The sequence below is a fragment of the Adelges cooleyi genome, unplaced genomic scaffold (genome assembly GCF_023614345.1).
Source record: "Adelges cooleyi isolate 19-005CV unplaced genomic scaffold, UGA_ACOO_1.1 ACOO_flye_CR_arks_rails_tigmint_CR_PRNA_21, whole genome shotgun sequence".
Classification (NCBI taxonomy): domain Eukaryota; kingdom Metazoa; phylum Arthropoda; class Insecta; order Hemiptera; family Adelgidae; genus Adelges; species Adelges cooleyi.
The window spans coordinates 6,333,707-6,352,779 of NW_026095871.1; the positions used below are offsets into that span (position 1 = coordinate 6,333,707).

General features: G+C 34.4%; 2 protein-coding genes across 2 annotated transcripts; one reads left to right on the plus strand and one right to left on the minus strand.

The window, feature by feature from the left end:
- Window positions 1-4,769: 4,769 nt before the first annotated feature.
- On the minus strand, window positions 4,770-10,250 carry LOC126834932 (uncharacterized). Its single transcript, XM_050567163.1, has 3 exons — window positions 10,179-10,250; window positions 6,615-9,702; window positions 4,770-5,217 (listed from the first exon to the last, which is right to left on the minus strand). The coding sequence occupies exons 1-3, from the start codon at window positions 10,248-10,250 to the stop codon at window positions 5,084-5,086; spliced, it is 3,294 nt and encodes a 1,097-aa protein (XP_050423120.1). The 3' UTR covers window positions 4,770-5,083.
- Window positions 10,251-13,417: 3,167 nt separating this feature from the next.
- Window positions 13,418-17,077, plus strand: LOC126834407 (regulator of microtubule dynamics protein 1-like). The gene is made up of 7 exons (XM_050566299.1): window positions 13,418-13,726; window positions 13,791-13,970; window positions 14,059-14,313; window positions 15,416-15,471; window positions 15,535-15,675; window positions 15,742-15,856; window positions 16,143-17,077. The coding sequence occupies exons 1-7, from the start codon at window positions 13,601-13,603 to the stop codon at window positions 16,188-16,190; spliced, it is 921 nt and encodes a 306-aa protein (XP_050422256.1). The 5' UTR covers window positions 13,418-13,600; the 3' UTR covers window positions 16,191-17,077.
- The last annotated feature ends 1,996 nt before the right edge of the window (window positions 17,078-19,073 follow it).

Genomic DNA, 19,073 nt, shown 5'->3' on the forward strand with positions numbered 1-19,073 from the left:
TGTATCACCTTGAAAATATTTATTTATGAATTGTTTTCATAACTATCACTGTATCATATTACTATATATTATACATTTACTTACCTTTTAAGTTAACTTGTGTACTTGACGATGGCGGCGTCACGGATTATAATATTTTGTTCTTGTAAAATAAAATAACATAATATATTTCTAGTCACATGTTGTTATTTGTATCCGAGTCAAAGCATAAAAAATATAACAAAAACGACATAGTATAAAAATCGTTTCTAGCGACTTGGGTAGAAACCTTGGAAAGTGACCTAATTTGTATGTATAATTTGGCCCTTTCCGTTCTCATTGGTGTACTACAAGAATACAAAATATGTAATAAATTGATATACAGAAAATTATTTTGTAATATTTCAGTATTTATTAATTATGAAGCATAATATTTCATTTATCATAATATGTGGTATTATTGACGCCAATAGGGCGGTTGATTGTAGTCTGGGAAATTCCCAGGGATTTCATACGACAACTCCAAAACCGAATTGATGAAATCTTTGTCGGCGTTACCCATCCATTTTTTGACTTGGTTGACGAAAATCACAGCCGACTCGTGGTTTTTTTCTAAAACGGTCGGGAATTCTTCCAACATTACTGTCTCGTTCAGGATTCGGTGAACGTCTCCATGGGCTATCTGACAGGCTTCGCAGCCCGGAAAATTCGAAGAGACTTTTTCCAATTCTAACCACACACGTCTGACGGCCGTAAGGTAAGTCGCCTGCTGGGGACTTTGGTCTTGCAAGAAAGTCAAAGTCTTCGCAAAGGTCTGGTCGTCGTGCAATCCGGTAACGTCGACAAAAGAGGTGATTGTCTCGTGCATTGCAGCGTTCATTTCTGGTCCTTTGACCTTTGCAAGCAACAAGTGAATGTATAACATTCGCAATACGACCATTTTAACCAGATTCAATACCACCGACCGATACTGTCTTATTCCTCCCAACGCCGTGTACAGGCTCGTAGGATTGTACGCCAATAAGCACGCTTTATGAAACTCCCCTGACACGTCGCCCCAAACTTCGCCGTATCTGCCAAATGAATTCATGTATCTATCAAAATGATCAACGACCTCGTATAGGTTGTTATAACCCAAGAGCCAGTTGTCGGCATCGATCAGTTCGTAGGATTTGTTTGCTTTGGTGACACGCACCAGGTTCGCGTGAATTTGGCGAAAGTGTTTTACAATCACGTGGTGAAAAATGTTATGCATCTCAGGACTACTATCATCGGTCAAGTAGAATTCGTTGTCACTCGGACAGTCGTGCATGGACTCCGTCAGTTGTTCGATGATCATTTTTTCCACACATTTCATTTGTCCGTAGTTAAATTTGCCTTTATATATGTGAAAATTTTTAACGTACAAATAGAGCAGCAACACCGGATACAGGATCCGGCGGTCGTATTTGGCGTTCATGTTGAAGAGTATCACCAAAGCGTCTTTTGAAATTTCTTCGAAACGTTCGAACTTAAGCCAGCTGGAGGCCGTTACTCGCATGATCGACAGACATATCGTTTGAACTCCGCACCGTGTGTTTAACTGGATCCATTCCTCTGTTCTGGCTAGATCCTGGCTGGTGCTTGGATCGGGATTGTCGTATCCCAGTTTCAAGTATACCAAAAATGCATTGTAATCTTCCAGAAGCGATTGTCCTTTGCAAACCGGTTCAAACGCCGCGTATACCACCGAATTCAGAGTATAAACGCAAAACAACAATGTCGTCGACAATAGTAAACCGCGGCGGTGATCCATCTGAAAAGCTTATAGTTTTTTTTTAATATTTCAAGTACTACCAAAGTGGATTCCGTCGCACAACTGAGCAGTACTCGAAGAACACAATAGATCCGAACACCATCACGATACGTATCATATTTTTCACAAAAACAGCAAAAGACAAACATTAAAAACAAATAGTGTTCACACGATTCTCGGCAGCATATTTGTATAGTTGTTGTTGTGAAAGCTTAAATATATTATTACCAAAACGGATAACAACTATAGTCTTCTACGCACATAGTCTTAGAACGGGAGGGGGGCTGGAGGGCTTTGGCACCTCAGAATTTTGAATACTTCCAATATTTTTGAAATTTTAGGTAGACATTTACTACTGTTAAATGTAATTTTTTCGTTTATGTGTTAGCCCCATTCTAGATCTACCCTCGGTCTAATCTGCACACTTAAAGCTCTTCAAGTACATCTAAAAACAAAAAAGAAATATTTTCCACCTCTCAGTCCTCATATCGTTCTGAATCGCATTTAACCACTATTATATTGGTCTTCCCCTTGGCGCCTACGTTTTTTTGCATAACCGTTCTTACTGCTTTCAATTGAAAAGATATCATTAAACATATACAATTTAAGTACATTGAAATAATACATATAGTATGTTTACACCTTCGTGATTGTTCTACATAAAAAATTGCTTATAAAATATATGCGTTACCATTTAAAAGCTCAAGTTGATAAAGTTTTAACACTTAAGTGATGGCTGTATATTTTTGACTAATTATATTGATGTATGAAATTTCGTTTTATCGGTAAATGAATAGATTTTCAATTGAAACCTACGCGTCGATAAAATTTTACTTTATAATGCAAATTGAGAACAATTTACAGCTATTATAATAAGAGAGTAAACATTATTCATTTTGATTAGGAAAACAGATACATAAGCGTGGAGAAAGAAGTGAAATTTAGAATTTTGGATTTAATGCTAATTAAATGTGATTAGCTCTTCGAAAAAGTATTTAAAAAAAAAAAGAACAAAACAAAATTTTGGGTAGGGAAAAATATAATTTTCTCTCTGGAGAAGTTGAGAAAAATTTCAAATACTCAAAAACGGTAGCAACCCTGTCAAATGATGCCCATTTAGTAGCATTTATGAACAAATAATATGCTCTTATACTGCTTGAACTGACCGAAAAGGATAGGATAAATATTTAACATGACTGTACAACATGACTTTTTAATTCACATACAAAATAATAGTTGGAATTCAAATTTCTTGTTACACAAGATATAGTTTACAGAAAAGATGAGCGACTTTTAACTATACCGAATTATAGCGACTATTACTAATACTATTGATAAACTCATGCGACTAGTAATAACTTTGAATTCGTAGGTAATTTAAAGTGATGAATAAAAAATTCGTTTTGTGCAATATTTTTTTTTAACAATATTAAATAATGGCATGATAAAATCTGTATCACCGTTTACAGTTAAAAATAGTATAATAAAATTGAATCATAAACGAAATTTACTTTTAAATGCATCTTCGTTTATTAGTTTTGAATATAAAATACACAATAAAATATTGTGATGTATTAGATTTAAATTTTAAATTAAATGTCTAAAAGTTTTAATATTTTCGTTGGACTGATTTTGTTTTCTTTAAAGAAGAACGGTTGAGACGACACGTTTGTTAATATTCGTAAATGGCAATGTGTATTATTTGTAATTAATTTATTAAAAACAAAAATATTAAATACTTTCAAGTGAATTAAGAAAATCGAAACCAGTAAGTAATAAGAATGCCGTACATTTTTTCACAAATACGTTTTGTAATAATTTTATTTTGAGCAATTTGGTGTGTTGGCAATGAAATGGTCCTATGATCGTCAACAATTAAATATTTGTATACAGTTATTTTATTAGATAAAACTTCTTCATTATTTTTAGAAAGTAGAAAAAGATTCTATCATTGTGTTTTTCAGTAGGTATTGGTGTGTAGTAAAAAGGTTGTATTTGTCAATTACAATTAAAAATGTTGCTGGTATTTTACTATCAATAATTGTTTTCTATTTTTTTAATTGATTAAAATTAATTTTTTTCTATATTTGATTACTTAAGAACCAGTATATTTTGTATATTACCAGACCAAGACACCAGGGCACTAGGTGTTATATATGTTAAAAGAGATCTCTTTTTATATTTTTATTTCTTTCTTTACTATTGAAAACCAAAATGTATTCGTCAAATTTTGTTTATGTTTTTTCTTGTAATAATACAAACCTAGTGTCTTTATTGACACCGTCGAACCCACGTCTTTACTACTTAATAATCCGGTGTTCTCCACTTCTTAACAACTCGGAGGCACTGTAGAGTATATTTTATTTTAAACTAAATGAAAAAATAATTACAGACATTTTCACATATACGCAAATACAAAATATATTCAAAAAGTTATAGATTTTACAAAACAATTTATCAATTTATCAAGGTTACAGTAAATACAGTTATACAAATAATAACAAGTCAAGAAATAGATATAACAAAAAAGCCCAAAGAGGGTGATCGTAGACCGCCGCATTGGTGATTGCGCTCTCGAGGAAGCTGCGACCTACCGTCCTCACCGTCATTCGAAAATACATTCAAAATACATTTCATTAAACAATTTATCAATAAGGGTTACAGGTAAATACAGTTATACAAATAATAACAAGTGTCAAGAAATAGAACCACAAAAAGCCAAAAAGAACGGCTAATCACAGTATACGCGATGGCCTGGGTGATCGTAGACCGCCGCATTGGTGATTGCGCTCTCGAGGAAGCTGCGGCCTACCGTCCTCACCGTCATTTCGGGTTATTGACGGGCCACTAGGTCAGCTAGCCGAACGCGCCGATCGAGTGATGGACGCACAAGTGTCGAGCAGAGCATTTGAGTTTTCTGGACGACTGACAATCGGCACGACGCTCAATCGAAACCGCCATCATGCCATCACTGACGGCGCAGATTTGTGCGGTTTTTATACACTATATTTCGGGTTATTCAAGACGTGTAACCGTTTTCCTCCCGGTCGACACAAGATTGCTCGGTTAGTCTTGTTTGATTCGATGATCAAACAAGGGATTTGCCCCAGGCCATCGGCCAGCGGCCGGGCCAGCAATCGACAAGAAGGGTTGCCCTCCTGTACCGGAGCGCGTCACGAATGGCCGTTACCGAGCACCAATAAGGTGCCTTAAGGTGCAATAAGGCCTTCGACGGTTTTCGGGTTGGCTCTACTTTTACCGCCGTTTCGTTCGTCTACATGCGCCGTTTGTAAAATTTGGCGGCACAAATTAAGAACCGAAGCCGGGCGGTTGCTTGGACGGATGAGACCCGTTAAGTGTTATGCTAATTCTTCCAAGCAGTCTCTTGGTTCGCTGCCATAGTGACCGTCGGCGTGGGCGGTTTTTTTGTCCTTCGTCAAATCCTAATAAAAACATTAAAAGTAATATATATATATATATATATATATATATATATATATATATTCTATTGAGTTTTTTATAATTAAACATAGTTTACAAAAAAACAAATTAGTGGGGACGGAGAGGTCACGGGTCTACAGATTTTATTAGAACTGAAAGTGATAAAATCACTTTTAAATAAACGCTTCGATGCGAATCTGTGGATAGTATGTTCAAACTAGTTATAGCGGTTTAGAAGATATCATGGGACCAGCAATAATGTACTTTAAATTTAATATTTAGTCTTGTGCATGATGGATACGATAAGGGTTCATCGTCTATCTATACAATTTTATAAAAAGTGCCATCTGTATGATTAAGTTTTAACGTGCAAATTGATCTAAAAATAATTCATAAATCATTTTTACATTGCTAGATTACCTCTACCTATATGGAAGAAAACATTTCATACACCATAATTTAGCATTAATCGGATAGTAAAACTAAATATTGAAAATATTTTTACACTCCCCCTTGACAAATTCCTGGGGACGCCCTTGATTTTAACATAATGATTTATGTTTGAGATCTCGGATAACATCAAATATTTATTTTAAAACATTTCTGTAATTTAAAACTAACCGTACATAAATATATAATATAAAGGGTGTTTGTACAAAAATAACTTGTACCTACTTTCCAAATAGGTTGAATGGTGATTTTTTTTTCATATTATTTTTATACAATGTGATCTCAACTTTTCACAATTTATTTTATTTTTACCCCCCTCCCAACTTGGTTTTTTCGATAGCAACTTTTGAAACTTAAATGTTAACGTATATATTTTATTAACTTTTTTAAAATGAGAATAATGTACTAAAAAAGGTTTTCACATAGTTCTTACATATTATATTTTAACAGCTTGCGTACGTAAACATATCAAGTTTCTGGCTAATATTTTAGTGTTTTCATAATATCTGGCTCAACACAATTCATAGAGAATTTGGCCCCTTAAATTATTGAATTTATTATTCATTTCTACTTTAAACGTTGTAGGGTGAGCAGGGGCGGTCATATGCCCAATGTATTGTTTCACACATAAACCTCAGGACCTCAGGACCTCTTGACCACAATGGTATGTGTTTTTTTTTTGTACGAATATTAAAAAAGTTATAGAATTTTCAAAATGTGGCTGCTTTCTGGAACTCTATATATAAAAAACTGTATCTAATTTCAGGACGATCTCGAAACAAATTTAAATTAATACGAATTAATCATGTTGTATGAGATTTAAAAATCACACCCAACAGTCAACATGATAGTATTTCTTTTTTTTGGGGGGCGGGGGAAGTGGGATTTTTAATGAATATTTCAAAATATATGGTTGTTTTTATATATTACATTATTTTAAATAAAATACCTGGGTCCTCGACCGAGTTAAGTTTTCCGTCTTCAACTCCATTTCTCCGTATAATCGGCATCTGGGTGTCGGGTCTACCCACGGCAGCTGGACCCGCGTTTTGCTGTTCCGCGACATTGTCTTGTCTTAAAATGGATATTTGCTCGGCGTGTCCGGAGGAGGTAGCCGAGACCGCGTTTTTCTGTTTCCTGCCTTTGTCTCTCCTTAAAATGGAAATACGTTTGGCGTGTCCGGAGGCGGCAGCCGAGACCTCGTTTTTCTGTTCCGTGACTTTGTCTTTCCTTAAAATGGATATTTGCTCGGCATGTCCGGAGGTGGCAGCCGGGACCACATTTTTCTGTTCCGTGACTATACCTTGTCTTAAAATGGATATTTGCTCGGCGTGTCCGGAGGCGGCAGCCAAGGTTGCGTTTTTCTGTTCCGTGACTATGTCTTTTCCGAAAATGGATATTTGCTCGGCGTGTCCGAAGGCGGCAGCCAGGACCACATTTTTCTGTTCCGTGACTATGTCTTGTCTTAAAATGGATATTTGCTCGGCGTGTCCGGAGGCGGCAGCCGGGGTCGCGTTTTTCTGTTCCGTGACTTTGTCTTGTCTTAAAATGGATATTTGCTCGGCGTGTCCGGAGGCGGCAGCCGAGACCGCGTTTTTCTGTTCCGTGAATTTGTCTTTCCTTAAAATGGAAATACGTTTGGCGTGGCCGGAGGCGGCATTTGAGACCACGTTTTTCTGTTCCGTGAATTTGTCTTTCCTTAAAATGGATATTTGCTCGGCATGTCCGGAGGTGGCAGCCGGGACCACATTTTTCTGTTCCGTGACTATGTCTTGTCTTAAAATGGATATTTGCTCAGTGTGTCCGGAGGCGGCAGCCAAGGTTGCGTTTTTCTGTTCCGCGACTATGTCTTTTCCGAAAATGGATATTTGCTCGGCGTGTCCGGAGGCGGCAGCCGGGGTCGCGTTTTTCTGTTCCGTGACGTTGTCTTGTCTTAAAATGGATATTTGCTCGGCATGTCCGGAGGTGGCAGCCAGGACTACATTTTTCTGTTCCGTGACTATGTCTTGTCTTAAAATGGATATTTGCTCGGCGTGTCCGGAGGCGGCAGCCGGGGTCGCGTTTTTCTGTTCCGTGACTTTGTCTTGTCTTAATATGGATATTTGCTCGGCGTGTCCTGAGGCGGCAGCCGGGGTCGCGTTTTTCTGTTCCTTGACTATGTCTTGTCTTAAAATGGATATTTGCTCGGCGTGTCCGGAGGCGGCAGCCAAGACCGCGTTTTTCTGTTTCCTGCCTTTGTCTCTCCTTAAAATGGAAATACGTTTGGCGTGTCCGGAGGCGGAAGCAGAGACCGCGTTTTTCTGTTCCGTGACTTTGTCTTTCCTTAAAATGGATATTTGCTCGGCATGTCCGGAGGTGGCAGCCGGGACCACATTTTTCTGATCCGTGACTATACCTTGTCTTAAAATGGATATTTGCTCGGCGTGTCCGGAGGCGGCAGCCGGGATCGCGTTTTTCTGTTCCGTGACTATGTCTTGTCTTAAAATGGATATTTGCTCAGTGTGTCCGGAGGCGGCAGCCAAGGTTGCGTTTTTCTGTTCCGTGACTATGTCTTTTCCGAAAATGGATATTTGCTCGGCGTGTCCGAAGGCGGCAGCCGAGATCGCGTTTTTCTGTTCCGTGACTTTGTCTTTCCTTATAATGGATATTTGCTCGGCGTGTCCGGAGGCGGCAGCCGGGACTGCATTTTTCTGTTTCGTGACTTTGTCTTGTCTTAAAATGGATATTTGCTCGGCGTGTCCGAAGGTGGCAGCCGATACCGCGTTTGTCTGTTCCGTGAATTTGTCTTTCCTTAAAATGAAAATACGTTTAGCGTGGCCGGAGGCGGCATTTGAGACCACGTTTTTCTGTTCCATGACATTGTCTTTTCCGAAAATGAATATTTGATCGGCGTGTCCGGAGGTGGCAGCCGGGACCACATTTTTCTGTTCCGTGACTCTGTCTTGTCTTAAAATGGATATTTGCTCGGCGTGTCCGAAGGCGGCAGCTGGGGTCGCGTTTTTCTGTTCCGTGACTATGTCTTTTCCGAAAATGAATATTCGCTCGGCGTGTCCGAAGGCGGCAGCCGATACCGCGTTTTTCTGTTCCGTGAATTTGTCTTTCCTTAAAATAGAAATACGTTTGGCGTGTCCGGAGGCGGCAGTTGAGACCACATTTTTCTGTTCCATGACATTGTCTTTCCTTAAAATGGATATTTGCTCGGCGTGTCCGGAGGCGGCAGCCGGGGTCGCGTTTTTCTGTTCCGTGACGTTGTCTTGTCTTAAAATGGATATTTGCTCGGCGTGTCCGGAGGCGGCAGCCGAGACCGCGTTTTTCTGTTCCGTGACTTTGTCTTTCCTTTTAATGGATATTTGCTCGGCGTGTCCGGAGGCGGCAGCCGAGACCGCGTTTTTCTGTTTCCTGCCTTTGTTTTTCCTTAAAATGGAAATACGTTTGGCGTGTCCGGAGGCGGCAGCCGGGACTGCATTTTTCTGTTCCGTGACTTTGTCTTGTCTTAAAATGGATATTTGCTCGGCGTGTCCGGAGGCGGCAGTTGAGACCACGTTTTTCTGTTCCATGACATTGTCTTTCCTTAAAATGGATATTTGCTCGGCATGTCCGGAGGTGGCAGCCGGGACCACATTTTTCTGTTCCGTGATTATGTCTTGTCTTAAAATGGATATTTCCTCGGCGTGTCCGAAAGCGGCAGCCAATACCGCGTTTTTCTGTTCCGTGAATTTGTCTTTCCTTAAAATGGAAATACGTTTGGCGTGTCCGGAGGCGGCAGTTGAGACCACATTTTTTTGTTCCATGACATTGTCTTTCCTTAAAATGGATATTTGCTCGGCGTGTCCGGAGGCGGCAGCCGGGGTCGCGTTTTTCTGTTCCGTGACTATGTCTTTTCCGAAAATGAATATTTGCTCGGCGTGTCCGAAAGCGGCAGCCGATACCGCGTTTTTCTGTTCCCTGCCTTTGTCTGTCCTTACAATGGAAATACGTTTGGCGTGTCCGGAGGTGGCAGTCGAGAAGGTCTTCCGTTTTTCCACAACTTCTGACATCTGCGGACATAAAAAGTAATTTTCTTGTGTTACTTATAATTTACTAATAACTCCCTCAAAATAAATAATACTTTGTATGTAATTGAACAAAAAACTAGTATTTTCAAAATTCGTGTTACTTAAACAAATACTTTAAAATATCGTGCATAATAATTTAAAAAAAAAACAAATGTTGTCTTCGGTCAAAGTCAGGATTAACTTATCTGGTCATCTTTTTATAGTCACGGTAATAATGTGTATATTTGTGGTATGTAAATTATGGTATCATGCGTGAACACTGGTTTCCTAACTGGTTTGAAAACAATTTTCCCAAACTTGTACAAAATAGTACATGTGCGGTCAGACCAGGATGCTGTCTGACATATTAGACTTCATACTTTGGTTTGGAAGTAACGATTAGCCACGCCAGCCATGGACAATATGACTATTTACACTATTTTACTGGTAGACATAAGTCTCATAAGCGGTGTACTTACCGGTCGCTGAACAGGGCAAACCGCTTTCTCGACTGTCGGTATCGGCAATGTTTGGCACGATACACTGACCATGGTGGATGTTTGAGTGGACGCGCAGACCGTATTCAAAGCCACAGCTGATGTTATATTATGTTGACATACCGGTGGCGGTGGTGGTACGCTGGTATCAATAAATGCCGGCGGTGGCCTAGTCAAGTCCGCCATCGTCGGTGGTGGTATGGTGGTGTTGATATACGACACCGGCAATTGTTGCATGTCCACCTACAACGGCGAAGGCGGGAAAAACGATTTGAGTGTACAAGTTTTCAAGTTGTCATGTGGACATAAGTCATATTCAGCGTACTTACCGGATACGGTTGGTACAATGGAATTGCCATAACTGGTTGCGCCGGGTAAAGTTGGTCGAACAGCGCCTGCTGATCGACCGTCTCGTCGACAACAATCTGAAACGGCCGAATATAACTATTATCGACGTGCTAATCTCTTAATAAACGTGTATGATAAAATCTTATAGTAAATACGTACCCAGTAGGAATAATGGCTTGTTGAATCCATTTAAAAAAAAAGTTAATACAAAATGAATTAACAAGCTGCGTAATTATAATAAGTAAGTTAATACAAAATGAATGTTTCAGGTAGATTCAAAATAATAACAATTTAACACAAATTTAATATTTAATTTTACACAAAAAATAATTTTATAAAACAAAATAAATGTTTATAAATAATAAATATAAGTAATAGTTACAAAAAACAAAAGAGACTCAAGATCAAAAAGTAGTTTACAGCAAGAATTATTAAAGAACAGTTTATACAAAGTTAAATGGTAAATTACAAAATGAGTTATAACGACAAACAATATATATATATATATGTAAATAACAAACCATAACAACGGTAACGCTGTTATTTAAAAAAAAACATTTTAGAATTGTTTCTAGCCGTCAACTAATTTTCTTGAACAAGTTATCATATGGTAATTAAATATACAAATCGATTATTGCTAGAGTAAAGGTCAGGTAAAATAAAAATTAGTCCATTCCGGGGATAGTTTTGTGATATTACTTTCGTCCTGCCCTTAAAATACGGTTGTACGGTTTTATTTCATTAAAAATACAAATATTATATCGTTTGTGTGTACGAGAAATTATAAAAAAATTACAAACATATTTCGACATCTTATTTTTTCATTAAAATTCGTCCGTGGATGGTCTTAGTCCTCTTAATAAAATCTGTCAGTTAAAAAATACACCCCCCCCCTTTTTTTATATGTAGTGGGCACGTAAAAAAAATGTCCCGTAAGTAAACCTTGTAATTAACAGTTCAATGAAGTAGTCTTTTCTTCTATTAACTTTTTCACGATGAACACTTAACATACATACACCATTTAATTGGTCTTCACCCGTCGTAAACCGAAGCCAAGTTTTAACTCTTCGTAAAGTACTAAAAGACCTTTCGGCTGTACGACTTGCGGCTGGTAAAGAAAGAAAAAAGTCTAATGCAGTTGTAATGCCAGGGGGAAATATTTCGCTATGTTCTAGTAAATTTATAATGTCCATGCTTAAGCGGTATTTTTTTAACCATAAACTATACCTACTTTTATTCGTGTTTTAACGATATTTTAGGTATTGTTTATCGAAGATATAGATTTGCAATTTGGTGATATTTATTAGAAGAAACGGTGAAGTGTTTTTTTTTTTAATTTTGAAAATTTAGATTACATTAAAATATTTACACAATATCTACAAAAATATCTACTGCCTTTCCGAAGCATATCATATAATTTGCCCACAGGTCCTGTACCCTAATGGAAATATAAAATAATTACCAAAGGAAAAATTAAACTTTCTATTAAACCACTTTTAATGTTCACACATTTAGAGAAAATTCAAAGAAATAGCTAAATGCTGATCCACTGTATCATTTTCCCAACAAACTTCATTATTGTAGATGAGCCGTCAAATTATCCGGAATCGCGATATTTGGAATAAACAGGTAACTTGTTACTCATGTTATCAAATTCTTTAAAGATCGCCTAAACATTTGTTAAAAAAACTTACACAGTAATGTTTATATAAACAAAATGTTAACAGCAAACTTTTCAGAACATTAGAAAACATTTATTACCACCAGTGATGCATTTTCACACACCGGTTCTGGAAAAAGGCCCATGTTCATTGCTTTTCTAATGTTAAACAAATATAATCGGTCTTGTCCGTCTGAAAATCATCAAATGCAATAGGAATATATAATAATATTACAATTTTCTTACTTAAAAAGGCCTAAATTAAGTGTACATTATTATTAAAAATTATATTTACCGTTAACTTCAGTCATAACCGTGTCGATTTGAGATGTTGGTAATAATTTTCTCATAATGTTTCACGATATCGTCACGGGTAATATAATTTCTGATCTCTAAGCTAGGAATAATTGCTACAAACTCATTTAATAAGTACTTTTTTACTCTTGTGTTAAAGTTCTATTTAGTTCTAAAACAAATATTTAAAAGTGTGTCCAATTAATATTTTAAGAAAAATAATGACGTCAAAATGCATTAAAGTTATTATGCTTAATTAAGTGTGTTTAATATTCATTAAAATAGATATTTATATGATGTTGAGAAATAAAAAAACAATATTAGCTATTTTCACGTGTTAATTTTCCTGAATATTTTAACAGTCAGTTTAGTAGTTGATGTTTTAATTTTAAAAAAATGTAAAATATTTTTATTTGTTCATACACTAATCTCCCTCCCTCCTACTTCATATAGAAATAAAAATACTAATAATAGCTCAAGTATTTATTCAAAACTCGTTATCGCCAGTCAAAAAATCCTACACTTATCGTTTGATAATTGTTTTAAAACATAGCAAATTTCCACGCATAATTGTCGTTTGTGTTAGAGTTGAAACTTTAAAAGTAAAGTAATGCAATATTTTCAATATTTTTTTGGCGCAATTTTAAGACTAAAATATATTATTCAATTATTAAACTGGAGGTAGGTCTAATATAACATGTATAAAAAAAAAAATCTGTTTTGAAAAATACAATTTGTATTCAATCAATGGTATTGTTTAGTAAACACCAGCTGCGTCGCTGTCTGTATACTTCACGGTAGTTTATACCACGGTATAAAAGACAGAGGTGTGTTTATATAGTTTATCACAGCTGATTAGATAGATTAGAGTTTTATCTTATCTTTGGTGTTATCTTATATTACCAATAGGTAAACACTGAACTCGAATCTTGATGATAATGGCTGTTTACTGTAGGAACCAGCTGCCGAACAGCCACTTTCAAAATAATTGAGAAATCTATAAAGAACGAGTAACAGAACTCAACATTGGAGTGCTGTACATTTTCAAGTTTGTTAAAAGTGTTTTTTTCAGTGATTAAAAAAAACGAACGCCCAAGTAGGTATGTTCAGAATTAAGTTAAAATGTTTGAATCTATTCGCGTACAAATCGTTGATGAACATTCTCAAATATCAGAGGAGCAAAATCACTATAAACTATCATCCAGATGTTGCTGCCCGGTCAAAAAATGTAAGTCGATTTGAATGATTTGCAAAACTTAAGCGTGTCAAATTTGTTTTTCGGGGTATTTCAGATCGGGTTTACCCAAATGATGAGTTTGTCTATTCCTTTTTTTGGATATAATGCGGTCAAAGAAGATTCTGAATCCGACGTGAATGCCAAACTCGACTTCAATAAGAAGTTGGAAGAAGCCGATCAGCTGTTTCTCGAAGACAAATATGAAGACGTCGTCAATGTCTTAGACGAATATAAGGTATAGTTAAAATAATTGAAATACTCAATTAAACGCGTTATTATAATGTTACCAGATGTTGTTAGTAAATGTTTGTATATTTCCGTAGAACTCGAACGATGTCCAAGTGCTTTGGCGTTTGAGTCGTGCTTTGTACAACATGAGTTTGGCAGAAGACATTAATGAAGACAAACGTAAAAATTTGATATTGAATGCTCACCAATTGATTTTGAAAGCCCTGAGTATTGATACAAACATTTTCGAGGTTCATAAATGGGCAGCCGTTTTAATCGACGAACACAGCGGTATTATAGGGATCAAAGAGCGAATTAAGTCACTGGAAACTGTAAAATATCACATGGAAGTATGTTTATGATTTAAAATCAACAAAATTATGACATTTCTCTCTGTCAAAAATAAAAAAAAAAATTAAAGAAACTGACACATATTTTTTTACTTTAAAACTATAGTAATAGCTATAAAAATGTTTAAGTTTTGGTTTTTTATTATGATTTAAACCGTATATTATTTATTGAAAATAGTGGACATAATTAAAATACATTTTTATTGAAATAATAGTTAAAAATAATAATGTACTTTATAACTTAATTATAAAACTTGTTGAGAACAAAACAGTTAGTTTGATAGTCAAATAAAAATGCTTTGAAATTATAAACAAATAAATAATTAAAAATAATTAATTATATTTTATAACAATAAATAAAAATGTATTTCAAATAACTCATTATTTTTAAATAAGTATTTTATATATTTTTTTAATAAAAAATGCCCTAGTTTGATTCACTGCATCTTAAATGTTTATTACAGTGTAATTCAGCGATTGAAAACATTCTCGAACCAAAATTTGTGTTATTCGTTATAATTACAACTAACAACAATAAAAAAAATCTATTACAGGACCAATATTTTATATTTATCCAGAAGGAATAACTTTTAAACATTTTTGACTTACAATTTTTTTTTCAGTTAAGCTATCAAAATATTATACTATTAGTTATTTCAATTAATGTTTGTTGTAGTTATAAGAAAAATAACGTTAATTTGGTTTTGGAAGCATTTTCAATCCCTGATGAAATTTGATTGGAAATAAAAATAACATAATAATATTGTGCAAGTCTATAATTAAAATATAACTTGTGTCTATATTTTTGTCAAACAGAACCTATCCCAACATCGCTGAAGACGCCAATTGTGTTAGACATATTTAATCCTTCTAATTCTGTTTAAATTTTGATGGTTTTTTAATTTGTGAAGCTTATTTGAATAACTGCTATTGATCAAATGAAATAATTATGTATCGGAATATGCAATGCTTGAGTTAGACGATCTAAAATTAACGTAGATATTTAAAAATTATAGATAGACAGAGGAAAAATGAAGGGTCAAAAAATGTCAGTTTGGTATTAGGTAATTGGTAATTTGTTAAAATATATATTATTTTTCAGAGAGCGTTGGAGTTAAATCCAAAAGATCCGACAATACGGTACATGATTGGTTACTGGTGAGTGGAGTTTTATCGCTGTATCTATTTTCACAAATATTGATCGATAATCGTTGTTTTAAGGTGTTATTCAGTTGCCGACATGCCCTGGTATCAACGGCAAATAGCGGCTACTCTATTCGGTGCATCCATTCCTGTATCTTCTTACGAGGAAGCCTTGGCTTACTTCAGAGAAGCTGAAAAGTTGCAACCATTATTCTACAGGTAACGCTAGTGTATAAAAGTATTTGAAAAATAATTTGATAAATTAAAAATAATAATAATTTACAGTAAAAATCTTCTAATGTTGGGCAAGACATTTTTGAAAATGGATTCCAGTTTTAGCGCCGAGTACTATTTAAAATTGGTAGTTCAATATCCTGCCAAAACGGTGGAAGATCACCAGGTATATGTTTTTTTTAACTTACTCTATTTCGATGAAATATTTTATTTTTATAATAAATTCATACCAATGTCAACAGTATTTAGTAGTTACACGACTAGTGGGCTTAACTAGGTCGATGTGGCCAACGGTAAGGTTGGTTTGACCGATCTTAGCTGTATAGTCGACAGGATTGTTGTATTTACACTTAGATTTTTTTTTTTTTAAACTGATATATTACTCAAAGACTTAATGCACTTTTTGATGTTTTATCATACGTTTGTTTTAATATAAAATGTGTGCTTTCTAGGCAAAGAAAGAAGCGGCCAAACTACTGAAGTCTTCGTTTGGTTATTAACAAATTTGCAATAATTGTTTATTATTGTAATACCTGCTATTTTGTCTTTTTTTTTTTTTTTGTCGTTAAAAATTATTTTTTTTCAACAAATATTATCTTTTTTACGTCGAATATGTTTTATCACTAGATTCTTGTATCGATGTGTTAATAATTGACAGTTTTAAACGGTTTTAGTTTATCATTTTCTATGATATTTTATTTTGCTTATTCACAGAGTTAATTGACTTCGTATTTGCACAAAATAATTATTAATTCCTCTATGCTTAAGATATTACTGATATAATTTGTAATAACTATTTTTTTTTTACGCTTAATTAAAGAGTAACTCTTAAAGAATTACTCTTAATTACTCATTGTGACTTTTGTCAAGATAGGTAAATAAATTTGCCTAAGTAGCTTATCTAAACATTGTAATACTAGAATACGGGTAGGTAGTCCTTCAATTTGATTTAAGATCTATTTTGATTAAGTATTATAATTTATAAGTATAGCGAGACACCTTAAAAGTTGTTTTCGTTTTTAATTTAAAACTTTTGTGTTCCTGTTTACAAAAATTATCTAGTTAGTATTTTAAGTGATTTTCGTTTTTTTTTTGGCTGTGTATCTATTTACTATTATGTTTTCATCCTATCGTTTTAATTTTTAATTTTGTACTAGATACTCATTATTATTATTTTTTTTTAATATCATTTAAGTTAAGTTAAATTATTGTTTTTTTATTTTTTTGCTTCCTATGACGGTTTGAAATACAATTAATAAAACCTCTTAAGTAACGCTTTGAAAACTGCAAATGTAATTAATTTCTTCGCCTCATTCCAGACAAATCTGATTCCACATACATAGTTTTTAGATTACATACAATTACACATTATTTTTTTTATACATAATAAAACCATACTTTAGAAATATGTTGTATTTTATTTATAAGCATAAATGTGTATTCAGTCATCAATGGCAAACGGATTCGGTAAAAGTTTTATTGGAAATCAATAGAAATAATAAACAGAACTTTTAACATAGGTAGAGGTTGTTTACCTGTTATAAATTAACAAATTAAATTAAAAATTCCTGGTTTTTTTTTTCCAGTTTTGCAAACGATATGAACATTGTAGAAGTTTGTTGGAAGCTGAAAAACTTTTTAGCAAAAAGTGTATTGTGCTACTATTTTTTATCTCAACAATTGTAAAATGCATTCAGTATAATTACACAATTTTCATTATTATTCATTTCTATTTTTAAACAGATTGAAAAGAAATGCTTTCGATAAATAATAATTTTAAAAAGTGATCGATTTGTAAAGAGCAAAGTTTTTGTAGAATTTCTAAAAAAAAAAAATATAACTAAAACGGTGTATTAGTGTCTTGACACTAATATGCAATTGAAATTCGAAGTACTTGGAAATATATGCGTGTATTTATAAACCCTTGTAACATTTTCAATTATGATAATATAAATACCGTAATTATTATATTTTTTTTTATCAATCAATTTATTTCAATATTTTTTTTTATTGTCTAAAGGCTTCGCCTTGTCACTTCAACCAATCTTCTCTTTTATCTGCTAGTCTTTTCATTTCTTCATAACTTGCTAGAGCTAATAGCTTTAGCAAGTTATTTGAAAGTGATTTTATCACTGGCAATTGTAATATTTCCTGTAAATATATGACCTCCCCGACCCCACTGTAATGGCATTTTACTTTTATAAGGTGCTTGTATTTAAGGTAAAATTTAAGTTTTCTGCAAAAACCGACAAGACAACCATCATAGTTGAAGTTCTCTTTTTAACGGTATCGACAATTTTTTTTTCTACGACTATTTCGCTTTGGCCTACACGCTTTTCCATAAACACGTTTTTACGATTATTTTTAAAGAGTGTGTGGTTTAAAGGGTTCTCTTAAGAAAAAAATAGTCTAGAAATGTATTTATATTTTTTCGCGCCAAAAAAAACTTGGACAGGCGTCAAGAGATTATACTACCATATACTAGGTATATGGTCACATTATATTATTATCCCAATAAAAAGGCGCCGCCGAGAAAAACTCGACAATGTGTTATCGTCCACCGTATGAGTTCCAATAGAAATTTTAGTTTTTTTTTAATTTTTTTAAAATTAAACATGGTACATTTCTTTTCGGTCTTTTATTTTACACATTTTTCCCCTTCCAAATTTGATGTAATCAAGTTTTCATGGCGGTTAACGTACTAGCAAATATGTACAGATATATTTAATTTTGTTTTAAGTATACTTACTATTATTATATATGTAGGTAGTTGTCTGTATGGCGGCAACGGTTTACGGTATAACCAGTTACGAGCTGCATTTTGATTTGCATATTTTGATGTGTATTTTGACTGATGGACATTTGCACACACACACACACTCACACGGTATGAATTCGAGCAGACATATTATTACCATACACCTACCCGTATAACGATACTGTGATTCCGGTAACCTACTTAACGTTTGGGAATTCAAAACGCGGTATACCTACATATTATATTGCATTGGGGTTCGACTTGATTATATAGGGTTTTCCCTTTGCGGTGTCCTTAATATTATGAATTCATTTTAACGGCTAAAGTCTAAAACCCTAGTTTTGAGATTGATCCGTCCGCTCGGCGTCCGGTACGATTTCACGCAGGCAATACGGTACATAAAATATTATAATATCACATGATATAAGTCGATTAAACTGGAGTCTGGATGTGATTATTAATATGCCCTTTAAGGGGAGGCGTTTGGGGTTAATTTTTAACGGTTTATACCCAAAATAATAATTTATAATATTTTGATTAGGTATCTCTCTCTCTCTGTACACTATACCCGATCAGAAACGCAGACATTATTAATAAAAATCTTAAACTCTTCACTGCACTTCTA